Source organism: Mesoplodon bidens, assembly GCF_964165515.1.
Source record: "Mesoplodon bidens genome assembly, chromosome: 1".
NCBI lineage: Eukaryota > Metazoa > Chordata > Mammalia > Artiodactyla > Ziphiidae > Mesoplodon > Mesoplodon bidens.
Genome location: NC_138176.1, coordinates 29,902,726 through 29,922,575, shown reverse-complemented (window position 1 = coordinate 29,922,575; position 19,850 = coordinate 29,902,726). Strand labels below are relative to the sequence as shown.

Genomic DNA, 19,850 nt, shown 5'->3' with positions numbered 1-19,850 from the left:
ATTATCATCGCTTCTAGGCCTTTTCAGTGGACAGCTAGGAAATGTGTATTTTTTAAAAAAGAAAAATAAATCATGATCTCATAGTGATAGTTCTAATTCATATTTAAGATTATAAGATTACTGTTTAACTTCTTTGATTTTATATTAAAATCAAATCCTTTTTCTCTTATGCTGAATATTCCTAAAGCTATTTACATAAACATTTATTTAACTTTATTTCATAATATATGTTTAATTGTTTAAAAATAATAATACCCATAATGTATTACCAGTAAAACTACTGGAATGCAGTTTAAGTTATTTGTTTCTTTTGTCATTAAGATATATTCTACAAGAGATACATAGTCAAAATAACCATGTTTTAAGTCACTTAAAGTAATTCTTCTCTGTATAATATATAGTTGGTACAGTTAGATTAATTTATCTCAGTTTGCTTTCAATTTTTTAAGGGATTTCTGGGGTTTTTTTCCCTTTAAACTTAATTTTGGCTTTTAATTACTAGACCCCCTTCTGTTCCCTTATTTATTTCAGAATCAGATGCCGAGGCTCCCCAGGAATTGGCAACAGGACGCAGAAGGACAGTAGGGATACTGGATATGGGAGGAGCCTCTCTCCAAATTGCTTATGAAGTTCCTACCTCAACTTCTGTCCTTTCTCCACAACAGGTATTTTACCTTTTGGGGGAATTCAGTGGCTAGGAATGCCAGTCTTTGAGGAGGAAGGGCACTATGTTTGGACTTAGACCAAATGGCCTGGGTCCAAATGTTGGTTCAGATCATTGCTAGCTTGTGTTATCTTGGGTTGGTTACCTCTCTGAGCCTCAGTTTCCTCGTGTGTAAAAAGAGAATAATAATAGTATCTACTCCATAAAGTTGTGAGGATGAAATAATACCACGTGTATAAAGCACTTAGCAAGCTGCCCAGCATGTAATAACATTTAATACATTTTAGCAATTATAACTATACTACTTATCTAGAAGAGTTGCCTGAGGATTAAACATGATAATATAAATCCTGGAGTACAGTATTTGTTACATACTTGTTAATTAAATGTTATTCCCTTTCCTTTACTGATGATTCCATGCTTGTGCTTCTGTTATTCCTTACCTGACTAGAATGTAAAAATGTATTTTGAGGGAGAAGTTTCATCACACAGAGGAAAAAGAAATAAAACATTTTTTAGCACCTAGTATGTGCAAGAAATAAGACATGTTACACTGCCCCCAAAAGCTTGTAATCTATCAGTGGAGACAGCCTGTGATAACAGGCAGACCATGACAGTGTTGTAATTTGATCTAAACCAGGGTTTCTCATCATTGGCACTACTGGCATTTTGGGCTGAATAAGTCTTTGTTGTGGAGGGCTGTTCTGTGCATTATATGATGTTTAGCAGCATCCCTGGCCTCTGTCAGGTGCAGCAACGCCCGTACTTCCCCCAAACTCCCAGTTTTGACAATTAAAAGTATCTTCAGACATTGCCAGATGCCCCTAGGGGTGCAAAATCACCTCTGGTTGAGAACCTTGGGTCTAAACAGAGAGCCACAGCAATGTGGAAACTGGCAGGGTCAACCCCATTTGCAAAGGCTTGAATAGGAGCCTTCCATGCTGCCTTCGTGGAAAGTAAGGTATTTACCTGGGCCTTGGATGATAGTAGGCTGTTGCATAGTGGAGGTTGAGGGAAGGCCATCTGCATGGAGGTGACAGTATTCACAAAGGCACAGCAAACAGCAAAGAGCCCAGAAGGTCCAGGTAATGATGAATAGCCTGTTGCAGTATGGGATTTTCAAGTGTGGTAATAGGGAAGGCTGGGAAGATAAGATGAAGTTAGATCATAAGGAGTCTCGGGTGTCATGCTAGGGGATTTGGCTTTTTTATCTGTAGACAGTGGGGAACCAGCAAAGGTTTTTGAGTAGGGCAGTCATATGGGCCTAAGTTTCATCATCTGTGAAATAATTAAACTCTGAAGGTCCCCAGCTCTGAATTTTGTGACTATGTTAATTGTGTGACTGAGTTCCAATCTATTTTTTTTCTTTTTTTCTTTTTTTCTTTTAAAGTGAAATCTTTGCTTATCTGCTGGTGCCTGACTTACGTCCTCCCCTATGTGACAGAGGATGTCACAAGCCTGCATCTGACATTAATTAATTTATTTTTGCTGTGTTGGGTCTTTGTTTCTGTGCAAGGGCTTTCTCTAGTTGTGGCAAGTGGGGGCCACTCTTCATCGTGGTGTGCGGGCCTCTCACTATCGCGGCCTCTCTTGTTGCAGAGCACAGGCTCCAGACGCGCAGGCTTAGTAGTTGTGGCTCACGGGCCTAGTTGCTCCGCGGCATGTGGGATCCTCCCAGACCAGGGCTCGAACCTGTGTCCCCTGCATTAGCAGGCAGATTCTCAACCACTGTGCCACCAGGGAAGCCCCCCAATCTATTTTTTAAGAAAATAATTTTGGTGTCAGGAGAAAAGACTGTAGGTCGGGGAACCTTGGGTGAGAAGTGCTAAAGAGCTAAACTAGACAGTGTAAGTGGAAATGGAAGGGAGGGGACAGATTTCAAGGGATATTTTGGAGTAAAAAAACAGTGTAATGTGGTGATGTGGGTAGGGCAGGAAGGGATGGCCAGATGCTGAGGGTCCAGCTTAGGTAACTGAAGGGGTGAAGAACCTAGTCACTGAGAGAGAGAGACTACAGGGGAGAGGGCAGGGTTGATGCTAAGCACACAGGTATGGTTTGGATGAGAGTATCTTTCTGGTCTCTAGCTCTGAAGTCCTATCACCAAGCAGTTCAGTTTTGGGTATGTTGAAAATGTGGGTTTGGCACTCAGAAGAGATTGTCTGTGGTGGGGTTGCAGATTTGGGGAACTAGGTTATGAGACTGTTTAGTCTATATTTGTTAGTATGTATTCAACAGGTAAAATGAAGGCATGGTTCTGATACTAAGGAATAGGTGACAGGTGGCATTGAGCCTTAAAGTCTTAAACAAATGGCTTTTTGTGTGTGTGTAGACTTAGAAAGCAACACTGGTATACAAAGTATATTTGCAAGCAACAAATTAGATGTGTACATAGCAATATAATGGATCTTTGTGCTTAGTAAAGAAAGGAAAGAAACAAAGAGACATAACACAATAGCACTTTAAACATTTTAAATAATCCTAACTACCTAATTTTTTGTACCGTTCACAAAGTTGTGCAATCACTACTGTCAAATTCCAGAACATTTCATCACCTCAAAAAGAAGCCCCATGGACTTCCCTGGTGGCGCAGTGGTTGAGAGTCCGCCTGCCAGCGCAGGGGATGCGGGTTCGCGCCCTGGTCCGGGAGGATCCCACATGCCACGGAGCAGCTGGGCCCGTGAGCCATGGCCGCTGAGCCTGCGCGTCCGGAGCCTGTGCTCTGCAATGGGAGAGGCCACAACAGTGAGAGGCCCACGTACTGCAAAAAAAAAAAAAAAAGAAGCCCCATATTCATTAGCAGTTACTCACCATTCCCCTCTCCCCTGCCCTGACAACCATTAATCTACTTTCTGTCCCTATGGATTTGCCTATGGAACCATAAAATATGTGGCCTTTTATGTCAGGCTTCTTTCATTTAGCAAAAGTTTTCAAGGCTTATCCATGTTGTAGCAGATATCAGTGCTTTATTCCCTTTTTGGCTGAATAGCATTCCATTGTGTGACCATGGCACGTTTTGTTTATCCATTCATCAGCTGATGGACATTTAGGTTGTTTCCAGTTTTTGGCTATTATGGATAATGCTGCTATGAACACTCATGTACACATTTTTGTGTAGACATGTTTTCAGTTTTCTTGAGTATATACCTAGGAGTGGAATTGCTGGGCACAGTAGCATTTTCAGAAATTTAAAATAAATACATTCAAAACAATCCCATTTTGCAACAATACATACAAACAAATACTATATATTAAGCACATTAGAATGGTTGCCTGTGGCAGGAGCCAGAATGGCAGTGAGTATGAGGATAAAAGAAAGTAAATAAATAAAACAAAAGTGGGGCTTTGCCATGATAGTGTGCCATGAACTGAGGAATATGACTAATTCAGCCTCTGTACCTGAAGTCAAAAAACCCCACAAAAACAGAGGTACAATAAAATTGAACTTTTCTAATCCTCAAATCTGTCACAGGGAATATTAAGGCATCTTGAATAGTTTTAGAAAAAGCCATAGAATAGATCTCATTATGATCTCTCAAATTCCTTAAATTTATTTTTGTCAAAGGATTTTTTTTTTCTTTTTGGGTGAAGTAGAAAAAGATAGCAAAGGGAGACACACCAGGCTTCTGCCTCAAAAAACTATGTGCCTCCGGATTTTTTTTTTTCTTTTTTTTTTTTTGCGGTACGCGGGCCTCTCATTGTTGTGGCCTCTCCCGTTGCGGAGCACAGGCTCCGGACGCACAGGCTCCGGACGTACAGGCTCAGCGGCCATGGCTCACGGGCCCAGCCGCTCTGCGGCACGTGGGATCCTCCCGGACCGGGGCACGAACCCGTGTCCCCTGCATTGGCAGGCGGACTCTCAACCACTGCGCCACCAGGGAAGCCCCCGGATTTTTTTTTTTATTATTATAAAAATAGTACATTCCCATTTTGGAGAACTGGAAAATCAGAAAAGTACACGCCAGATAATGACATCATCTGTAATGATTCTACCTTCTATCTAACTACAGGAAGTATTTTAGTCTCTAATTTGTTATTTAGTCTCTGATTTGTTCCTTTTTGTGTAGTCTTGTCATTTTATGTCTTTGTTTAAATTAATACTGTGAGGATGAAAGAACGCTACAAGACGTTTTAAAGAGTAGTCATAGCAGATGAAATCTAGTGTATTAGCAACGTCATACCTTTCTAGAAGTCAACCACAAGTAAAGTTCCCTTTACATCGTATTACAGGAAGAAGCTGCGAAGATCTTGCTGGCCGAGTTCAACCTGGGCTGTGATGTGCAACACACTGAACATGTGTATAGGGTTTACGTCACAACCTTTCTGGGATTCGGGGGCAACTTTGCCCGGCAGCGCTATGAAGACCTTGTGATGAATGAAACTCTTAACAAAAACAGGTATGTTTGACATGGGATCTGTGATTCTGAAATAGAATGTTGTCAGGCTGCAGATATTAGGAAAAAATGGTTACATCCTACTAGATAGATACGTCCTTGCTTTCTCCTTTCTGACCACCCCTGCCAATGGGGTAGCGTCTTTTAGAGACCCTCTATTAGTAGTCCCACTTGATCTGCTTGAGAGTGCCTTCTAATCTTGTTATTAGGACTCAAAAATGTACAGTGGCTTATTGTGGTGACTTCTTGCTGTGCCCATCTTCAGATATGGTATCACAGGATAAGTGAGATCAATTAAGTCACCAATTTAAATTGTGCAGTGTAATGTAGCTCCTGGAAATTCATTCTATCAATACATGGAAGTGCGCAGGACATGTTTGCTGAATTACAGTGGAGTTGCATCTTATGTGGGACTTAAGGTTCCGTAGTGTGCATAAAAGATTAAAACCATCTTAATCAAAATTAGCCTTTAAAATAGTAGTTAAAATTAGCCTTTAAAATATTCTCTTTCAGTCCAGAATAGACATTTTTTCCTCCAGCATTGGACAGACCACTGATTCTTCATTTGTGTACCAGATGAAGTATTTAGACCATAATGTACAAATAGTTGTGGGTTTCTTAGCATTTAAAATTATTTTTATCATTATGCACATTAAAGGAAAGCATAATAGAGAGCAGAGTTCTTTTCCACCATAAAACTATTTACCCCCATTTGTTTAGCTGGAAACAGTGGCTTGAAGAGCTACTGGTTTATCCCATTTGTAATAATTTCTCTACAGTAGTCAATTGTCTTATATTGGGAGCATGTTAAAGAAGATATTGTCTCATAAGTCTTTTTTGTTTTTCTGAGTCTAAACTCCTAAGAGTTCAAGGTGCTTTGGGAGAATCCTGTTATCTGGATGATTGATGAATGCATTAAAACCAAGCAGTGTGTTTGTATTCTGAAAGTACTCTTAAATCCATACAAATGTTTCTTGGGTTATGGAGTTCAGATCACTCCTGCTGACCCTGTGGCATCTGAAGAACAATTACTGTGAAAGTTTCACACCAACTTCAGCCACTGTGCTTCCTCTTGCATTTCCTTCCTTTGTTGTTTTGCTGCTCTTTTATCTCTGTATCATGTTTTTTGCTGCCTCGGAAGAGGCTGCATCATCTTCTTCTCATGCATTGGTTTTTTTTTTTTTTTACCATGTATCTAAGTTACCTAGTTCAGAAGATTGATTATTCATCTTGTGTATCTGCTAATCTATAGAGAAACCTGTGCTTCCTGGGATGTTAAAACTTAATGTTTCTCTCTTTTTAATAATTTTCTGAGTTTTCCTTATAGGTGATGTCACATCTTTAAAGTAGGTTCCACTTGTTCCAAAGCATTTTGTTGTGTTGCCACATTCCCATTCCCTCCTTCAATCTCTACACTTGTGGGTGCATCTTCATCCCAGGAAGTCCACTCTTCAACGTTTGTCTTAGGAACTGATGAATAATTAACTGTGTAGTTGGCCAAGTTATTTGGTCTCTACTTAATTTCCATCTTTGGCCAGATCTGCGTATTAATCTCTTTAGGAATGAGAATACTGTTGCTAGACAAGTACAGACTTTAATTAACCAGAGCTATGTGATGGCCATGGTGGGAATCAAAACCTGCCCCTCCCTTCCCCCTCAGAGCTGGGCATGTACTCAGTCACTTTTGCCACCCATCGCCACTGCACCACTGCCATGGTCCCCGCCTCAGGACACTCCTCAGCCCTTCCCACTTCCCCTCCTCCCAATTGTTTTTTTAAACATTAGAATTGCGCTCAGAATGGTGAGATCTTTTCACTTTTAACAGGCAAATGGGAATGAAGACCAGAGGGAGAACAGCAGATTCACATCTCCAATTTCACTATACATTGGGAAATATACATGTTGACTAAAAGGTTGAACGAAATCACTGCCATATTTCTTTTTCTAAATTGAATTTGCATAATTTAAATGTTCATGTGACACAACTACGTGGTAACACTCCATCCTTGTTTTTAGGGGTGTCATGTAGAAGAATAACAAGACATCTGGGAAGCATCTCAGAGGAGGCTGAGTACAGTAGTGATGTGTTTTGTTTGTTTTTGTCATTGTGACAGGTTGCTGGGCCAGAAGACAGGTCTGAGTCCCGACAATCCATTTCTAGATCCCTGTCTGCCTGTGGGACTCACAGATGTGGTGGAAAGGAGCAGCCAGGTCCTTCATGTCCGAGGAAGAGGGGACTGGGTGGCTTGTGGGGCCATGCTGAGCCCCCTGTTGGCTCGCTCCAGCACCAGCCAGGCCTCGCTGAATGGCATCTACCAGTCACCCATTAACTTCAACAACAGCGAGTTCTACGGTTTCTCCGAGTTCTTTTACTGTACAGAGGATGTGTTACGCATCGGTGGCCGCTACCACGGGCCAACATTTGCCAAGGCTGCTCAGGTAAATTATTAATAATAAAGTGACTCATCCTGGCAGCAGCCATTTATTGTACGACTAACTTTGTACCAGATGCCGTGCGAAGGGCTTTGCATGCATGATCTCACTGGATTCTTGGCAGGAGCCCTGTGAGCCCTCATTTTACAGATGAGGAGGTGGACTTAGAGAAGTTAAGGAACCTGCTGTGCTATACTGCCTTCTAATTAATTAAGCTTAGGTTTCCATGGGTGTCCTATTACCCAGATTATCACCCAGGTCTAATATTGTCATGGTGGTTAATGGTTTTTCCTCCAACTTTCCAATAGTCTTAATTAATGTTTGTGGCCAAAAGTGTCATCTCCAGGCATTTTTCCCTTACTGGTTGTTCCCAGGTGTAATGTGCTTTTGGAGATGATGTCACACAGGTGGGCAAGTCCACTTTCATTTTCTTACCTTGAGTTTTAAGAGGCCAGGATGGTATAGGGTCACTTAGAATATTAAAAAGATGTTGCAAAAAGCAATGATAGTGCATTTAAATTGCAAAAGAAGTAAACATGCACTTAGAGCACATTTAGGACTTAAGCATCTTATAGGTTTAAAGCATTAGTTATTTGGACAGGTAAAAGTTTAGCTAGCTTTCTACAGTGTCTGCTTTAATTTGGATTCATCTCTTTTTAATTTTTGTGTATCTGTCTCTTTTATCAGAAAAATGTATGGGGAGTCTGTCCTCTCTTATATTTTTTATTCTTTCCCTTCTGCTTTCTTAGAATTCTCTAAGGTTCGCTTGGTATAAGGCTTCCAAAAGGAATAATATCTGCAGTGTTTGTACTATTCTGTTCTCTAAAGGCAGTCCCTAAGAAATATTGAGGAAAACCTGGTTTGTATTTGCCCTTGCCTCTAGGAATACCCTCATATTCCCTTTCCTTTCCAGCATCCCCTAAGTGTCCATAGCCTGAATCTTTCTCTCATTTTAAAACTTCCTCAAATCCTATTCCCTTGAACATCAAAGGGCTCAAGTTATTACTTGCCCAAACTGCTAGTGGCTTAATATGTTTTCTTTCCTAGGTAAAAGATGATTTTGTTTGCCCTTTTTTTTTTTTTAACTTTGACTCAACTGTTATCGTCCCAGTGACACCTTCCTTGGCCATCCTATACAAAATTGCAGCCCTCCCCAATATTACCTATTTCCCTTTCCTGCTTTATTTTTCCCATGAGCACTTACGTCATCTAACCCACTCTGTGTATGTATGTGTATATGTATGTATGTATGCATGTATATTTGGTTATTGTCTGTCCCCCACCACTAGAAAGTAAGCTTCGTAAGGAACGAAATTTTTGTCTGTTTTATTCACTGCTGGATCCCCCTGGCACCTAGAATAGCACCTGGCACATAGTAGACATTGCAGGAAATGTTAGTTTACTAAACAAACCAAAAGGAATGATTCCTTTGGTGAGAATTACAACACAGAGGCAGGCCAGTGATAGATCTTGCTTTTTTATAAATTTATTTTATTTATTTTATTTTTGGCTGCATTGGGTCTTCATTGCTGCAAGCGGGCTTTCTCTAGTTGCGGCGAGCGGGGACTACTCTTCGTTGCGGTGCGCGGGCTTCTCATTGCGGTGGCTTCTCTTGTTGCAGAGCATGGGCTCTAGGTGCGCAGGCTTCAGTAGTTGTGGCACACGGGCTCAGTAGTTGTGGCTCACGGGCTCTAGAGTGCAGGCTCAGTAGTTGTGGTGCATGTTGCTCCACGGCATGTGGGATCTTCCTGGACCAAGGCTTGAACCCGTGTTCCCTGCATTGGCAGGTGGAGTCTTAACCACTGTGCCACCAGGGAAGTCCCAGTGATAGATCTTTGACCATTTTCTGTTCCATCTGTTTGACCTACTCATGTCAGTCCTACGTAGGATAGAATGAAGCTCTGTTTGGCTTTTGATGTTGCTACTCCTGGTCCTAACCTTACCCATCTCTGAAGCCTAAGAGGCTCAGGAGCCATGTCAGGCAGGCTTCGTAGTGAACGTGGAGTCAATAGGAATAAAAAGGACTATTCCCAGGTCACTCAAGTCACTCAGTGGCCTGAGTTCAGGGACTTGCCTTGCCCAGGACCTGGCACTGTGTTTGGTGAATGAACATGCCATTTCTGTTTTCCTTTGTCAACTAGTAGCCCACAAGTAACTTTACAAATAGAACAGCTATGACTGTGGTGGAGTTACAGGTTGCCTCCCATTTCATGTTGCACCATTTCTCTGTGGTTGTTCCAGGATTACTGTGGCATGGCTTGGTCAGTACTCACTCAGAGATTCAAGAATGGCCTCTTTTCATCACATGCAGATGAGCATCGACTCAAGTAAGTAACTTCCTTTTCTCCCTTAGATGTGGCCTTAAAATGTATGAATGGGACTTCCTTGGTGGTGCAGCGGTTAAGAATCCGCCTGCCAATGTAGGGGACGTGGGTTCGAGCCCTGATCCGGTAAGATCCCACATGCCACGGAGCAACTAAGCCCGTGCACCACAACTACTGAGCCTGCGCCCTAGAGCCTGCGAGCCACAACTACTGAGCCCGCGCACCATAACTACTGAAGCCCACGCACCCTAGAGCCTGTGCGCCACAGCTACTGAGCCCACACACTGCAACTACTGAAGCCCATGCACTCTAGGACCCGCATGTCACAACTATTGAGCCCCCGTGCTACAGCTACTGAAGCCTATGTGCCTAGAGCCTGTGCTCCACAACAAGAAAAGCCACCGCAATGAGGAGCCCAAGCACCATGACAAAGAGTAGCCCCTGCTCACCGCAACCAGAGAAAGGCTGTGCGCAGCAATGAAGAGGCAACACAGCCAAAAAAATTAAGTTAAATTAAATTTTTTTAAAAGTGTATAAACAATGAGTGAGAGAGAGCTAGTGATAGTGCAGATTGGATTTTATGTTGAAGGAGAATTTGGTTATTTCAGATTTTGATTTTCTGAAGGGTAGAGGCCAAAATAGTGAGCTTATTTTAGTGAAGCCAAGGGAAACTGGTGGTTACCAAAAAGTGTTCTCTCCAAGTGGTTTTAAATCAAAAGTGGTGGTCTTTTTATTTTTAAATTTTTATTAAATATCAAACATGCAGAAAAGTAGAAAGAACAGTAACAGAAACCCACGTGTAACTGTCACCCAGCTTCAACAAATATCAATATTTTGCCAGTTTGGTTCATCAGTCCTCCCATTTTGTAAATGTTTTAGTTAAAAAAAATTTAAACATAAACAAAAATAGAAAAGTATAATGAACTCCTGAATATCTGTCACCCAGCTTCTCTCCTAATAGCTGTCAACTTCCAGCCCTCTGGTTTCATCTGTTTTCCCACCCCACAATTCAGTCATTTTGAAGCAAATCCAAAACATCATATTTGTAGATATTTCAGCATTCTCCCTGAAGATAAGGGCTGTTAGAAAAAAAAAGAAAGAAAAAGAAAAGTAAAACGTACTCACAATAGTGTTGTTAACATTGCATAGAGGTGTTCTTCACTTTTGTGGTAAATGTTAACATAAAGGAAGCTCAGATTTGGCTCCACCTAGAGGTGAGGAAGGTGAAACGGGGAAAGAGAAGTCTTTTTGACATCTAGTGGGACTAGCAGAAAGCATTTGAATTCTTTTTCTTTTTTTAAAAAAAATTTATTTATTTTTATTTTTGGCTGCATTTGGTCTTCGTTGCTGCGCGCAGGCTTTCTCTAGTTGCGGCGAGCGGGGGCTACTCTTCGTTGCAGTGCACAGGCTTCTCATTGTGGTGGCTTCCCTTGTGGAGCACAGGCTCTAGGCATGTGGGCTTCAGTAGTTGTGGCACACAGGCTCAGTAGTTGGCTTGCAGGCTCTAGAGCACAGGCTCAGTAGTTGTGGCGCACAGGCTTAGCTTCTCTGCGGCATGTGGGATCTTCCCAGATCAGGGCTCAAACCTGCGTCCTCTGTATTGGCAGGCGGATTCTTAAACACTGCACCACCAGAGAAGTCCCTCTTTTCCTTCTTTAAAAAAAATTCATTATTTTTTGTCACACAGATATCAGTGTTTTAAGTCAGCTTGGATGTACCAAGTTCTTCATGAAGGATTCCACTTTCCCTATGACTACCCAAATCTGCAGACAGCCCAGCTGGTCTATGACCGAGAGGTTCAGTGGACACTGGGAGCCATTTTGTATAAAACACGCTTCTTACCACTCAGGTAAAGTGGACTGACCAAGCTGGCATCTTGAGCTTAGAGGATGTTAGTTGGTGCCTCAGAATAGGTTTCTTAAGTAACCTCCCCCTCAAAAAATAAAAAAAAAAACCCCACCCAAACTCCCCTTATTACTGCCACGTGAAACTACTATTACTTACCAGGCATGTTGAAACAGAAAGAAGTCTGAGAATTATTGGTCTGGAGTATGTGCTTCTTTGCAATTTCAGGAATTCAGTGGTTTTTTTTGGCCATGCCGCGTGGCTTGTGAAATCTTAGTTCCCCGACCAGGGATTGAACCCACGCCCTCGGCAGTGAAACCGCCAAGTCCTAACCACTGGACCGCCAGGGAGTTCCCAGGAATTCAGTTTTGTTTATCTACAACAAATCAGTCTTTAGAATTGAGCTCTTACTAACAACTTCTAAGATACTGACTGATGAACTAAAGTTACTCTGGAACTATCTTATCTGACTAGAGGACTGGGATATGTTGTTCCTATACAGCAATCTTTCCTAATGGGTAGAGTCACTCTAGAGATCATATCATTGACTTGGAAGGCTTTTTGGTGGGCCAGAATTAGAACAAAGGACCTGAGATGCTTTTAGGGGATGTCTTGCGCTTATGTACCATAAGATATTTGGGATAATTTTTAGGTGCTCTCTCCTCTGGACTATTTCAAATAAACTAAGATGAACTCTTAATCTTTGGTGCCTGTTTCTTTAAACTCAATACAGAAGTCAGGCGGGTGAGAGAAGTGGGGAACTGGAGAGTATGTGCCCCAAACAAAAGGCTGATTAACGTCATGCAGAAGTGCTGTCCCAGCATCTGCCAGCTCTCCTTTGTCGAGAAGCCAGAAATCCATATTTTATATGTGGTCTTTCTGTTTGGAGATTCACATTTTTAAAAAACACTGCAGGTCAAACAGAATGAAAATGGATCTGGTATCTGGACCATGAGAGAAGGGCTTCTGTTCTAGACAGATCACTGCACTTAGGTTTACATGTCTATTTTTTCTACGGTTTACAATACAATTGATTAAGTGACAGCTTTCTCTAGATAAATCCTAAATCCTCAGGAAGCACAGCAACTTTTTTTTTTTTAAGGTTTAGATATACTCTGATTTCTTGATTAGATTCAGGGGCCACCCTGTTCTCATTAGCACTATATTTACAAACTGTGTAGGCCAGGGTGGTATGGGGTCACTGTTAAGACTTATTTGACAGATGACCAGTCTTGTCTTACTGTTCATTTCTTTGGCTTCTAATTTTGCTCCCAGATTCTAGAGGGGGTAGGGCTGTGAGGCTCCCTCTAGGCCAGGGAAAGGAAGGTACAGAAAGAATCACACATACCAGCTCTGGGCCTGGGGACATGCTTCAGCTTTGCTTGCTCTGTGGAGCTGGTATTATAGCATGTTTACATGGATGGAGTAAATAGGTAAAACCACTGGCTCTTTTAAATCGGCATAAATATTTCTCTCCTAAACTAACATTTCTTTCCACCTTCTTCCATAGGGATCTACGGCAGGAAGGTGCCCGACAGGCCCATGGTAGCTGGTTCCGTCTCTCCTTTGTGTACAACCACTATCTTTTCTTCGCCTGTATCCTGGTGGTGCTACTGGCCATCATCCTGTACCTTCTGCGGCTACGCCGAATTCACCACCGACAAAGTCGAGCCTCAACCCCATTGGACTTACTGTGGATCGAGGAGGTGGTGCCCATGATTGGGGTACAGGTTGGGCCATGAGGCTGGACAGGTTCTAGGGGAACTCAAGTATTCAGAATTGCTGCCCATTGAATTCCACCACTTTCTGGTACTGGCCTCAGATGCTGCTTTGCCTGACTTTGTGGATATTTGGCCTTGAAATTTCTACTTTAATACCTACTTTAATTCATTCTCAATATCCAGGTCCTCTTCTCCGAGAGAAGCTGTAATTTAGTCTATGAAGAACTAAATGAGAGATTGGTGCTAACAAAGGGAACCAACTTTAGTCCAATTGAAGCATGCTTCTACTCCTTTATCTGAGTGATTTGGTGTGCTCCTGGGATCTAGACTTTTCTCCCCTTGCTTAAAGCTTGAAGTTTGGCATCGGGCACACTGGAAGTCTGGTTGAAACCAAACTTGGAGCGTCTGATTCAAAGCCGAAGACATTCTAGCAAATGCAGCAGCCCCTTCTTTCTCTGTAACAGAGATATCACTTATGTGGAGATCCACAGCCTTTAATAGGGATCCAAGATCTTTGCAGTTCAGCGGAACAAATAAGAATTTCCAGGCAACCAAAATAACACAGCTTCTTTGCTTACTCAACAAAGAAGCCATTGTGAGTGTGGTCCAAGATCCCTGACATACTGTTGCTGATGTTAGTTTGTGATTTTAAAAGGTTAGAACCCTTTCTAAATGAATGGTCCATTGACAATTTTAACAATATTTTATCTGATGCCTGGTAAGACCAGGATAGAAAATTTTTCCATGTCTATGTGCCTCACAGGCTGTTTGGGCATTAATTTTTCTTTTTGAACCTTAAGTGTGCTTGTAGGGTTGGAGAAACTGTGATGGGAATTGGAGACCTAGACTTGTCTGGTTTCAGGTCACTGTCCTCCAAGCCTATTTTTATGAGTCCTTATGTGGGAAGATTCAAAAAAAAAAGAGTTCCTTTATTTCACTGCTAAGATCAATATGTATTTTGGGAAGGGATGCATTTGGATTGTTTTTAAAGAAGGAAAGAACAGTATCAGGAGAGTGGACAAAGGCAATAAAATCCAACCTCTTATTTATTAATGTTTTTCTGAGAAACAGAAGTTCTCTCAGTTTGACTCTTGGAATATTTGAAAAGAAACAAATCCCAAACTTTGGAATAAACATAAATCTGTTAACCTGGCAACTTTCAGAATATTTCTTAAGAGATTTCTCAGTCATAAACAGCATTTCCATTAATGGGGAGAGAGGAAAAGCCATAGTAATTACATTTTTATCTCCTACCCTTCAGGAGCTTTGCTTTTTCTCTCTGCATTTAGCCTTCAAATTGCACAAGGATTTCTTTTTCATCCCCGTGGAACCTTCTTTATATGTTAATAACCATTCCTCTATGTAGCCTTAAATGTCCTGCCCAAGAATATGCTCCCAGAGTTAAAACAGTTTTCTTTTTTGTCAGCTTTGAGTTCTAGGATTACATGAGTAGGGGAAAGGTCCTTGACTTTAAAGGGAAAAGAAAGTGGAATTCTTAAAAAATAAATTCCATACTGGGAGGAGAAAGGAATTAAGTGCTTCATAAAACCAAGAAAAATAAATCCAAATCCTCCTAGAAATAAAATGGGTTGAAAATAAGTATACTGACTCTTGGTTGGTAGGTGAAAAGATCATGAGTCTTGAATTGTTTTCAAATTAGATAAAAATGGTTCCAGCAAAGAGTCTTACAGGTTCCTTTCGAAGTACTTTTTACTTTTCGTTAGGGCTTATGTCACAGCAGTTTCCTTTAATTTTTAAGGTTTCTAAATTGCCTTGATTTTCTTTGACTTCTTATCTTTGTACTGTGAGTGACCCCTTGCCTTATGAATGCTGCTTATAAATAATGTCATAATATGTTTTGCTAGCCATTGCCTACTCAGGTAACTCTTTTCCCCTCACCTTGGTTTCCAAATACTATTTTTGGTCTTCTTGTGTGATCTAGTCAAAGATCTCAAAAGCTGCCTAGTTGGCTAACAGTGATCACATTTGTATGCTCAGAATGAAACTGAAGCATGGAGGAGGTGGTGATTAGTCCAATCTAATTAGCTCAAAACTTATTCTTCATCCTGGCTATGATAATAGCTACCATTTGCAAAGCACTTATTGTGTACCAGACACATCTTTAAGAATTTTATGTATATTATTTGCTCATCATGATAACCTTTCAGATTATTGTGTTCTTTTTATAGTTGAGAAACTCAGGATACCTGTTTATCATTTTTTCCATATAAATGTATTTCTTAATTTATTTTAATTAGTCTTTGAATTTTTTTTTTTTTTTTTTTTTTTTTGCGGTACGCGGGCCTCTAACTGTTGTGGCCTCTCCCGTTGCGGAGCGCAGGCTCCGGACGTGCAGTCTCAGCGGCCATGGCTCACGGGCCCAGCTGCTCCACGGCATGTGGGATCTTCCCGGACCAGGGCATAAACCCGTGTCCCCTGCATCGGCAGGCGGACTCTCAACCACTGCGCCACCAGGGAAGCCCTGAATTTTTTTAGTGTTATATCCTTTTATTATTTAATATTATAGGATCTAGGCTTGTCTACTGCAGTGAGTAAGGCATCTTAGAGTTCCATGGTATAAAAATAAGAAGGACGAATTTTTGTCATACCCCTCAGAAAAACTGAGTATTTGCTCTTGGTTCTGGTTCCTGAGCTTCTTCCATTGCTCCCAATTAAAAATTTTAAATCAAATCTCATTAGCTAGAAACAGAAGCCATTTATCCCTTGCTGAGTGCCAATTATATATATTACTTTCTCAAAATGAAATATTCTTACTTATAGAATCAGACCGTCTAACTTCCCTTTAACCCTGTTTTTGCCCTCAGTTTTAAAAGATTTTTAAAGATTTCTATTTGCATTTCTGCATTTTGAGCGGTTCTCATGTGAAAATAATTATGATTTCATAAAATTCACATTCCACTGGTTCCTTTGAATCTTACCAAGCAGTCTTCCTTATAACAGCAGCAATGAACCTGAACTGTTTCAGTGCTTTAATTACTGAGATAGGTCATAAATGTCAAAGTTGAGCCAGTGGCTTATAGGAGTGAAGCTTTATTATTCTTTATGTTGGTACAGCCCATCACTTTTCTCTGAATTCTTATCATGAGAACATAATAAAAATATGTATAATACCCAATTAATTGGCATTACATTCACTTAAGTTGCAGTTAATTCTAAGCCAAATTATACCATCTTTCTCTCTGTACCTTAGCTCCTTGAATTGATTTTCCTTGGTCTAGGAAATTTTAGGCACTTTCCCCAAACCTTGTACTTATTCTTCTAATGTTATCCAAAGTATTCTGCCTCTGCCTTCCTCAGCCTAAGAGCTTTCTTTAACTTCAGAGGCCTTAGGCAGTGATTATTAAAATGTGGTTGAGTCTGCCATACGCTTGCTAAGCTAGTCATTTTAGGCATTAACACTTATTATCACCTCCATATTTATATTTTTGAGATATAATAACTTCTCACTGGTATTATTTAGATGCACCCCTCACCCCTATTCTCATAGTTTTGTGTTCTGCTTTTTGTCAGGAGTGAAAGACAAGTGGGTGGTGTGATTTAGGGCAAAGAACAGCAGGCTTCCAAACAGCAGATTTGGATTTTAGCCCTGGCTTTGTCATTAAGTAGCTCTGGTACCCCAGGCAAATCACCTGCCCTCTCTGGTTCATTTCTCATCTATAAAACAAGATGGCTGGACAAGATGATCTGAGGCCAGTTCCAAAGGGAGAAGAACTGGCCTAAGGAACTAAAGGCAGAGAAGGTAGAGAAGTGATATAGTAGTTTCAGGAAGAGGATTGTGGCCTTTGGTTTAGAAGATCAGGCTGCCCAGAAGAACCAGTGGTCATTTCCTACTTTATCCATAGTCCCTGACATTAAGGTTGGTGGGAATGGACTTTCCAAAAGCAATCATCATACCTCAATTTCAGAAAAGGAGATTTTTTTTTTACGCTACTGACAATTCTTATTTATTGAAATCAGTGCTTAAGAAACTCTACCTGTGAACACTTTGAAATCCCAGTTCAAATCACATTAAAATATTCCATGATTCATACTTTCAACCAATTCAGATTGGTCTCTCTTTCCCAGTTTTTCCCACCTGGTGAAGTTTTACAAAATAAACATCTTTAGCTTCCTAGAGTTACATTTTTACTTGTTTGACTTATTTGCTGATTTTTGTAATGTGCTTATATGATAAAAAATTCTATGAAAGTGATAGGACAGTTGGTTAGAGATTACTTTTTTTGACTTTTATTTATTTTTTTATACAGCAGGTTCTTATTAGTTATCCATTTTATACATATTAGTGTATACATGTCAATCCCAGTCTCCCAATTCATCCCACCCACCCCCAAATTTCCCCCTTTGGTGTCCATACGTTTGTTCTCTGCATCTGTGTCTCAGTTTCTGCCCTGCAAACCAGTTCATCTGTACCATTTTTCTAGTTTCCACATATATGCATTAATATACCATATTTGTTATTCTCTTTCTGACTTACTTCACTCTGTATGACAGTCTCTAGATCCATCCACGTCTCTACAAATGACCCAATTTTGTTCCTTTTTATGGCTGAGTAATATTCCATTGTATATATGTACCACATCTTCTATATCAATTCATCTGTCGATGGGCATTTAGGTTGCTTCCATATCCTGGCTATTGTAAATAGTGCTGCAGTGAACATTGGGGTGTATGTGTCTTTTTGAATTATGGATTTCTCTGGGTATATGCCCGGTAGTGGGATTGCTGGGTCATATGGTAATTCTATTTTCAGTTTTTTAAGGAACTTCCATACTGTTCTCCATAGTGGCTGTATCAATTTACATTCCCACCAACAGTGCAAGAGGGTTCCCTTTTCTCCACACCCTTTCCAGCATTTGTTGTTTGTAGATTTTCTAATGAAGCCCATTCTAACTGGTGTGAGGTAATTCCTCGTTGTAGTTTTTTTTTCTTTTTTTTTCTTTTTTTGGCGGTACGCAGGCCTCTCACTGTTGTGGCCTCTCCCGTTGCAGAGCACAGGCTCCAGATGTGCAGGCTCAGCGGCCATGCCTCAAAGGCCCAGCCGCTCCATGGCATGTGGGATCTTCCCAGAGCGGGGCATGAATCCATGTCCCCTGCGTCGGCAGGTGGACTCTCAACCACTGCGCCACCAGGGAAGCCCCAGGGGTGTTGAATTTTGTCAAAAGCTTTTTCTGAATCTATTGAGATGATCATATGGTTTTTATTCTTCAATTTGTTAATATGGTGTATCACATTGATTGATTTGCGTATATTGAAGAATCCTTGCATCTCTGGGATAAATCCCACTTGGTCATGGTGTATGATCCTTTTAATGTGTTGTTGGATTCTGTTTGCTAGTATTTTGTTGAGGATTTTTGCATCTATATTCATCAGTGATATTGGTCTGTAATTTTCTTTTTTGGGAGTATCTTTGTCTGGTTTTGGTATCAGGGTGATGGTGGCCTCATAGAATGAGTTTGGGAGTGTTCCTTCCTCCGAAAATTTTTGAAAGAGTTTGAGAAGTATGGGTGTTAGCTCTTCCCTAAATGTTTGATAGAATTCACCTGTGAAGCCATCTGGTCCTGGACTTTTGTTTGTTGGAATATTTTTAATCACAGTTTCAATTTCATTGCTTGTGATTGGTCTATTCATATTTTCTATTTCTTCCTGGTTCAGTCTTGGAAGGATATACCTTTCTAAGAATTTGTCCATTTCTTCCAGATTGTCCATTTTATTGGCATACAGTTGCTTGTAGTAGTCTCTTAGGATGCTTTGTATTTCTGCGGTGTCTGTTGTAACTTCTATTTCATTTCTAATTTTATTGATTTGAGTCCTCTCCCTCTTTTTTTTTTTATTAGTTTCTGCTTTATAACAAAGTGAATCAGTCATACATATACATCTGTTCCCACATCCCTTCCCTCATGCATCTCCCTCCCTCCCACCCTCCCCATCCCACCCCTCCAGGAGGTCACAAAGCACCGAGCTGATCTCCCTGTGCTCTGCGGCTGCTTCCCACTATCTATCTACCTTACGTTTGGTAGTGTATATATGTCCATGCCTCTCTTTCGCTTTGTCACAGCTTACCCTTCCCCCTCCCCATATCCTCAAGTCCATTCTCAAGTAGGTCTGTGTCTTTATTCCCGTTTTACCCCTAGGTTCTTCATGACATTTTTTTTTTAATTCCGTATATATGTGTTAGCATACGGTATTTGTCTTTCTCTTTCTGACTTACTTCACTCTGTATGACAGACTCTAGGTCTATCCACCTCATTACAAATAGCTCAGTTTCGTTTCTTTTTATGGCTGAGTAATATTCCATTGTATATATGTGCCACATCTTCTTTATCCATTCATCCGATGATGGACACTTAGGTTGTTTCCAGCACCGGGCTATTGTGAATAGAGCTGCAATGAACATTTTGGTACATGTCTCTTTTTGAATTATGGTTTTCTCGGGGTATATGCCTAGTAGTGG

General features: G+C 40.8%; 1 protein-coding gene and 1 pseudogene across 3 annotated transcripts in view; one reads left to right on the top strand and one right to left on the bottom strand.

The window, feature by feature from the left end:
• The window catches only part of ENTPD7 (ectonucleoside triphosphate diphosphohydrolase 7), a 62,993-nt gene extending 44,037 nt beyond the window's left edge, over positions 1-18,956 (top strand). For both annotated transcript variants that reach the window (XM_081247690.1, XM_081247689.1), the window contains exons 9-14: positions 532-665; positions 4,892-5,058; positions 7,170-7,494; positions 9,730-9,815; positions 11,500-11,661; positions 13,168-18,956. In XM_081247690.1, the coding sequence (XP_081103816.1) occupies positions 532-665; positions 4,892-5,058; positions 7,170-7,494; positions 9,730-9,815; positions 11,500-11,661; positions 13,168-13,399 (1,106 nt within the window). In that variant the 3' untranslated portion in view covers positions 13,400-18,956. The remainder of the gene's footprint in view (positions 1-531; positions 666-4,891; positions 5,059-7,169; positions 7,495-9,729; positions 9,816-11,499; positions 11,662-13,167) is intronic.
• Positions 6,098-6,750, bottom strand: LOC308619984 (receptor-binding cancer antigen expressed on SiSo cells-like; annotated as a pseudogene). The gene is made up of 2 exons: positions 6,738-6,750; positions 6,098-6,647 (listed from the first exon to the last, which is right to left on the bottom strand). The product of its transcript is annotated as a receptor-binding cancer antigen expressed on SiSo cells-like (transcript).
• Positions 18,957-19,850: the final 894 nt, after the last annotated feature.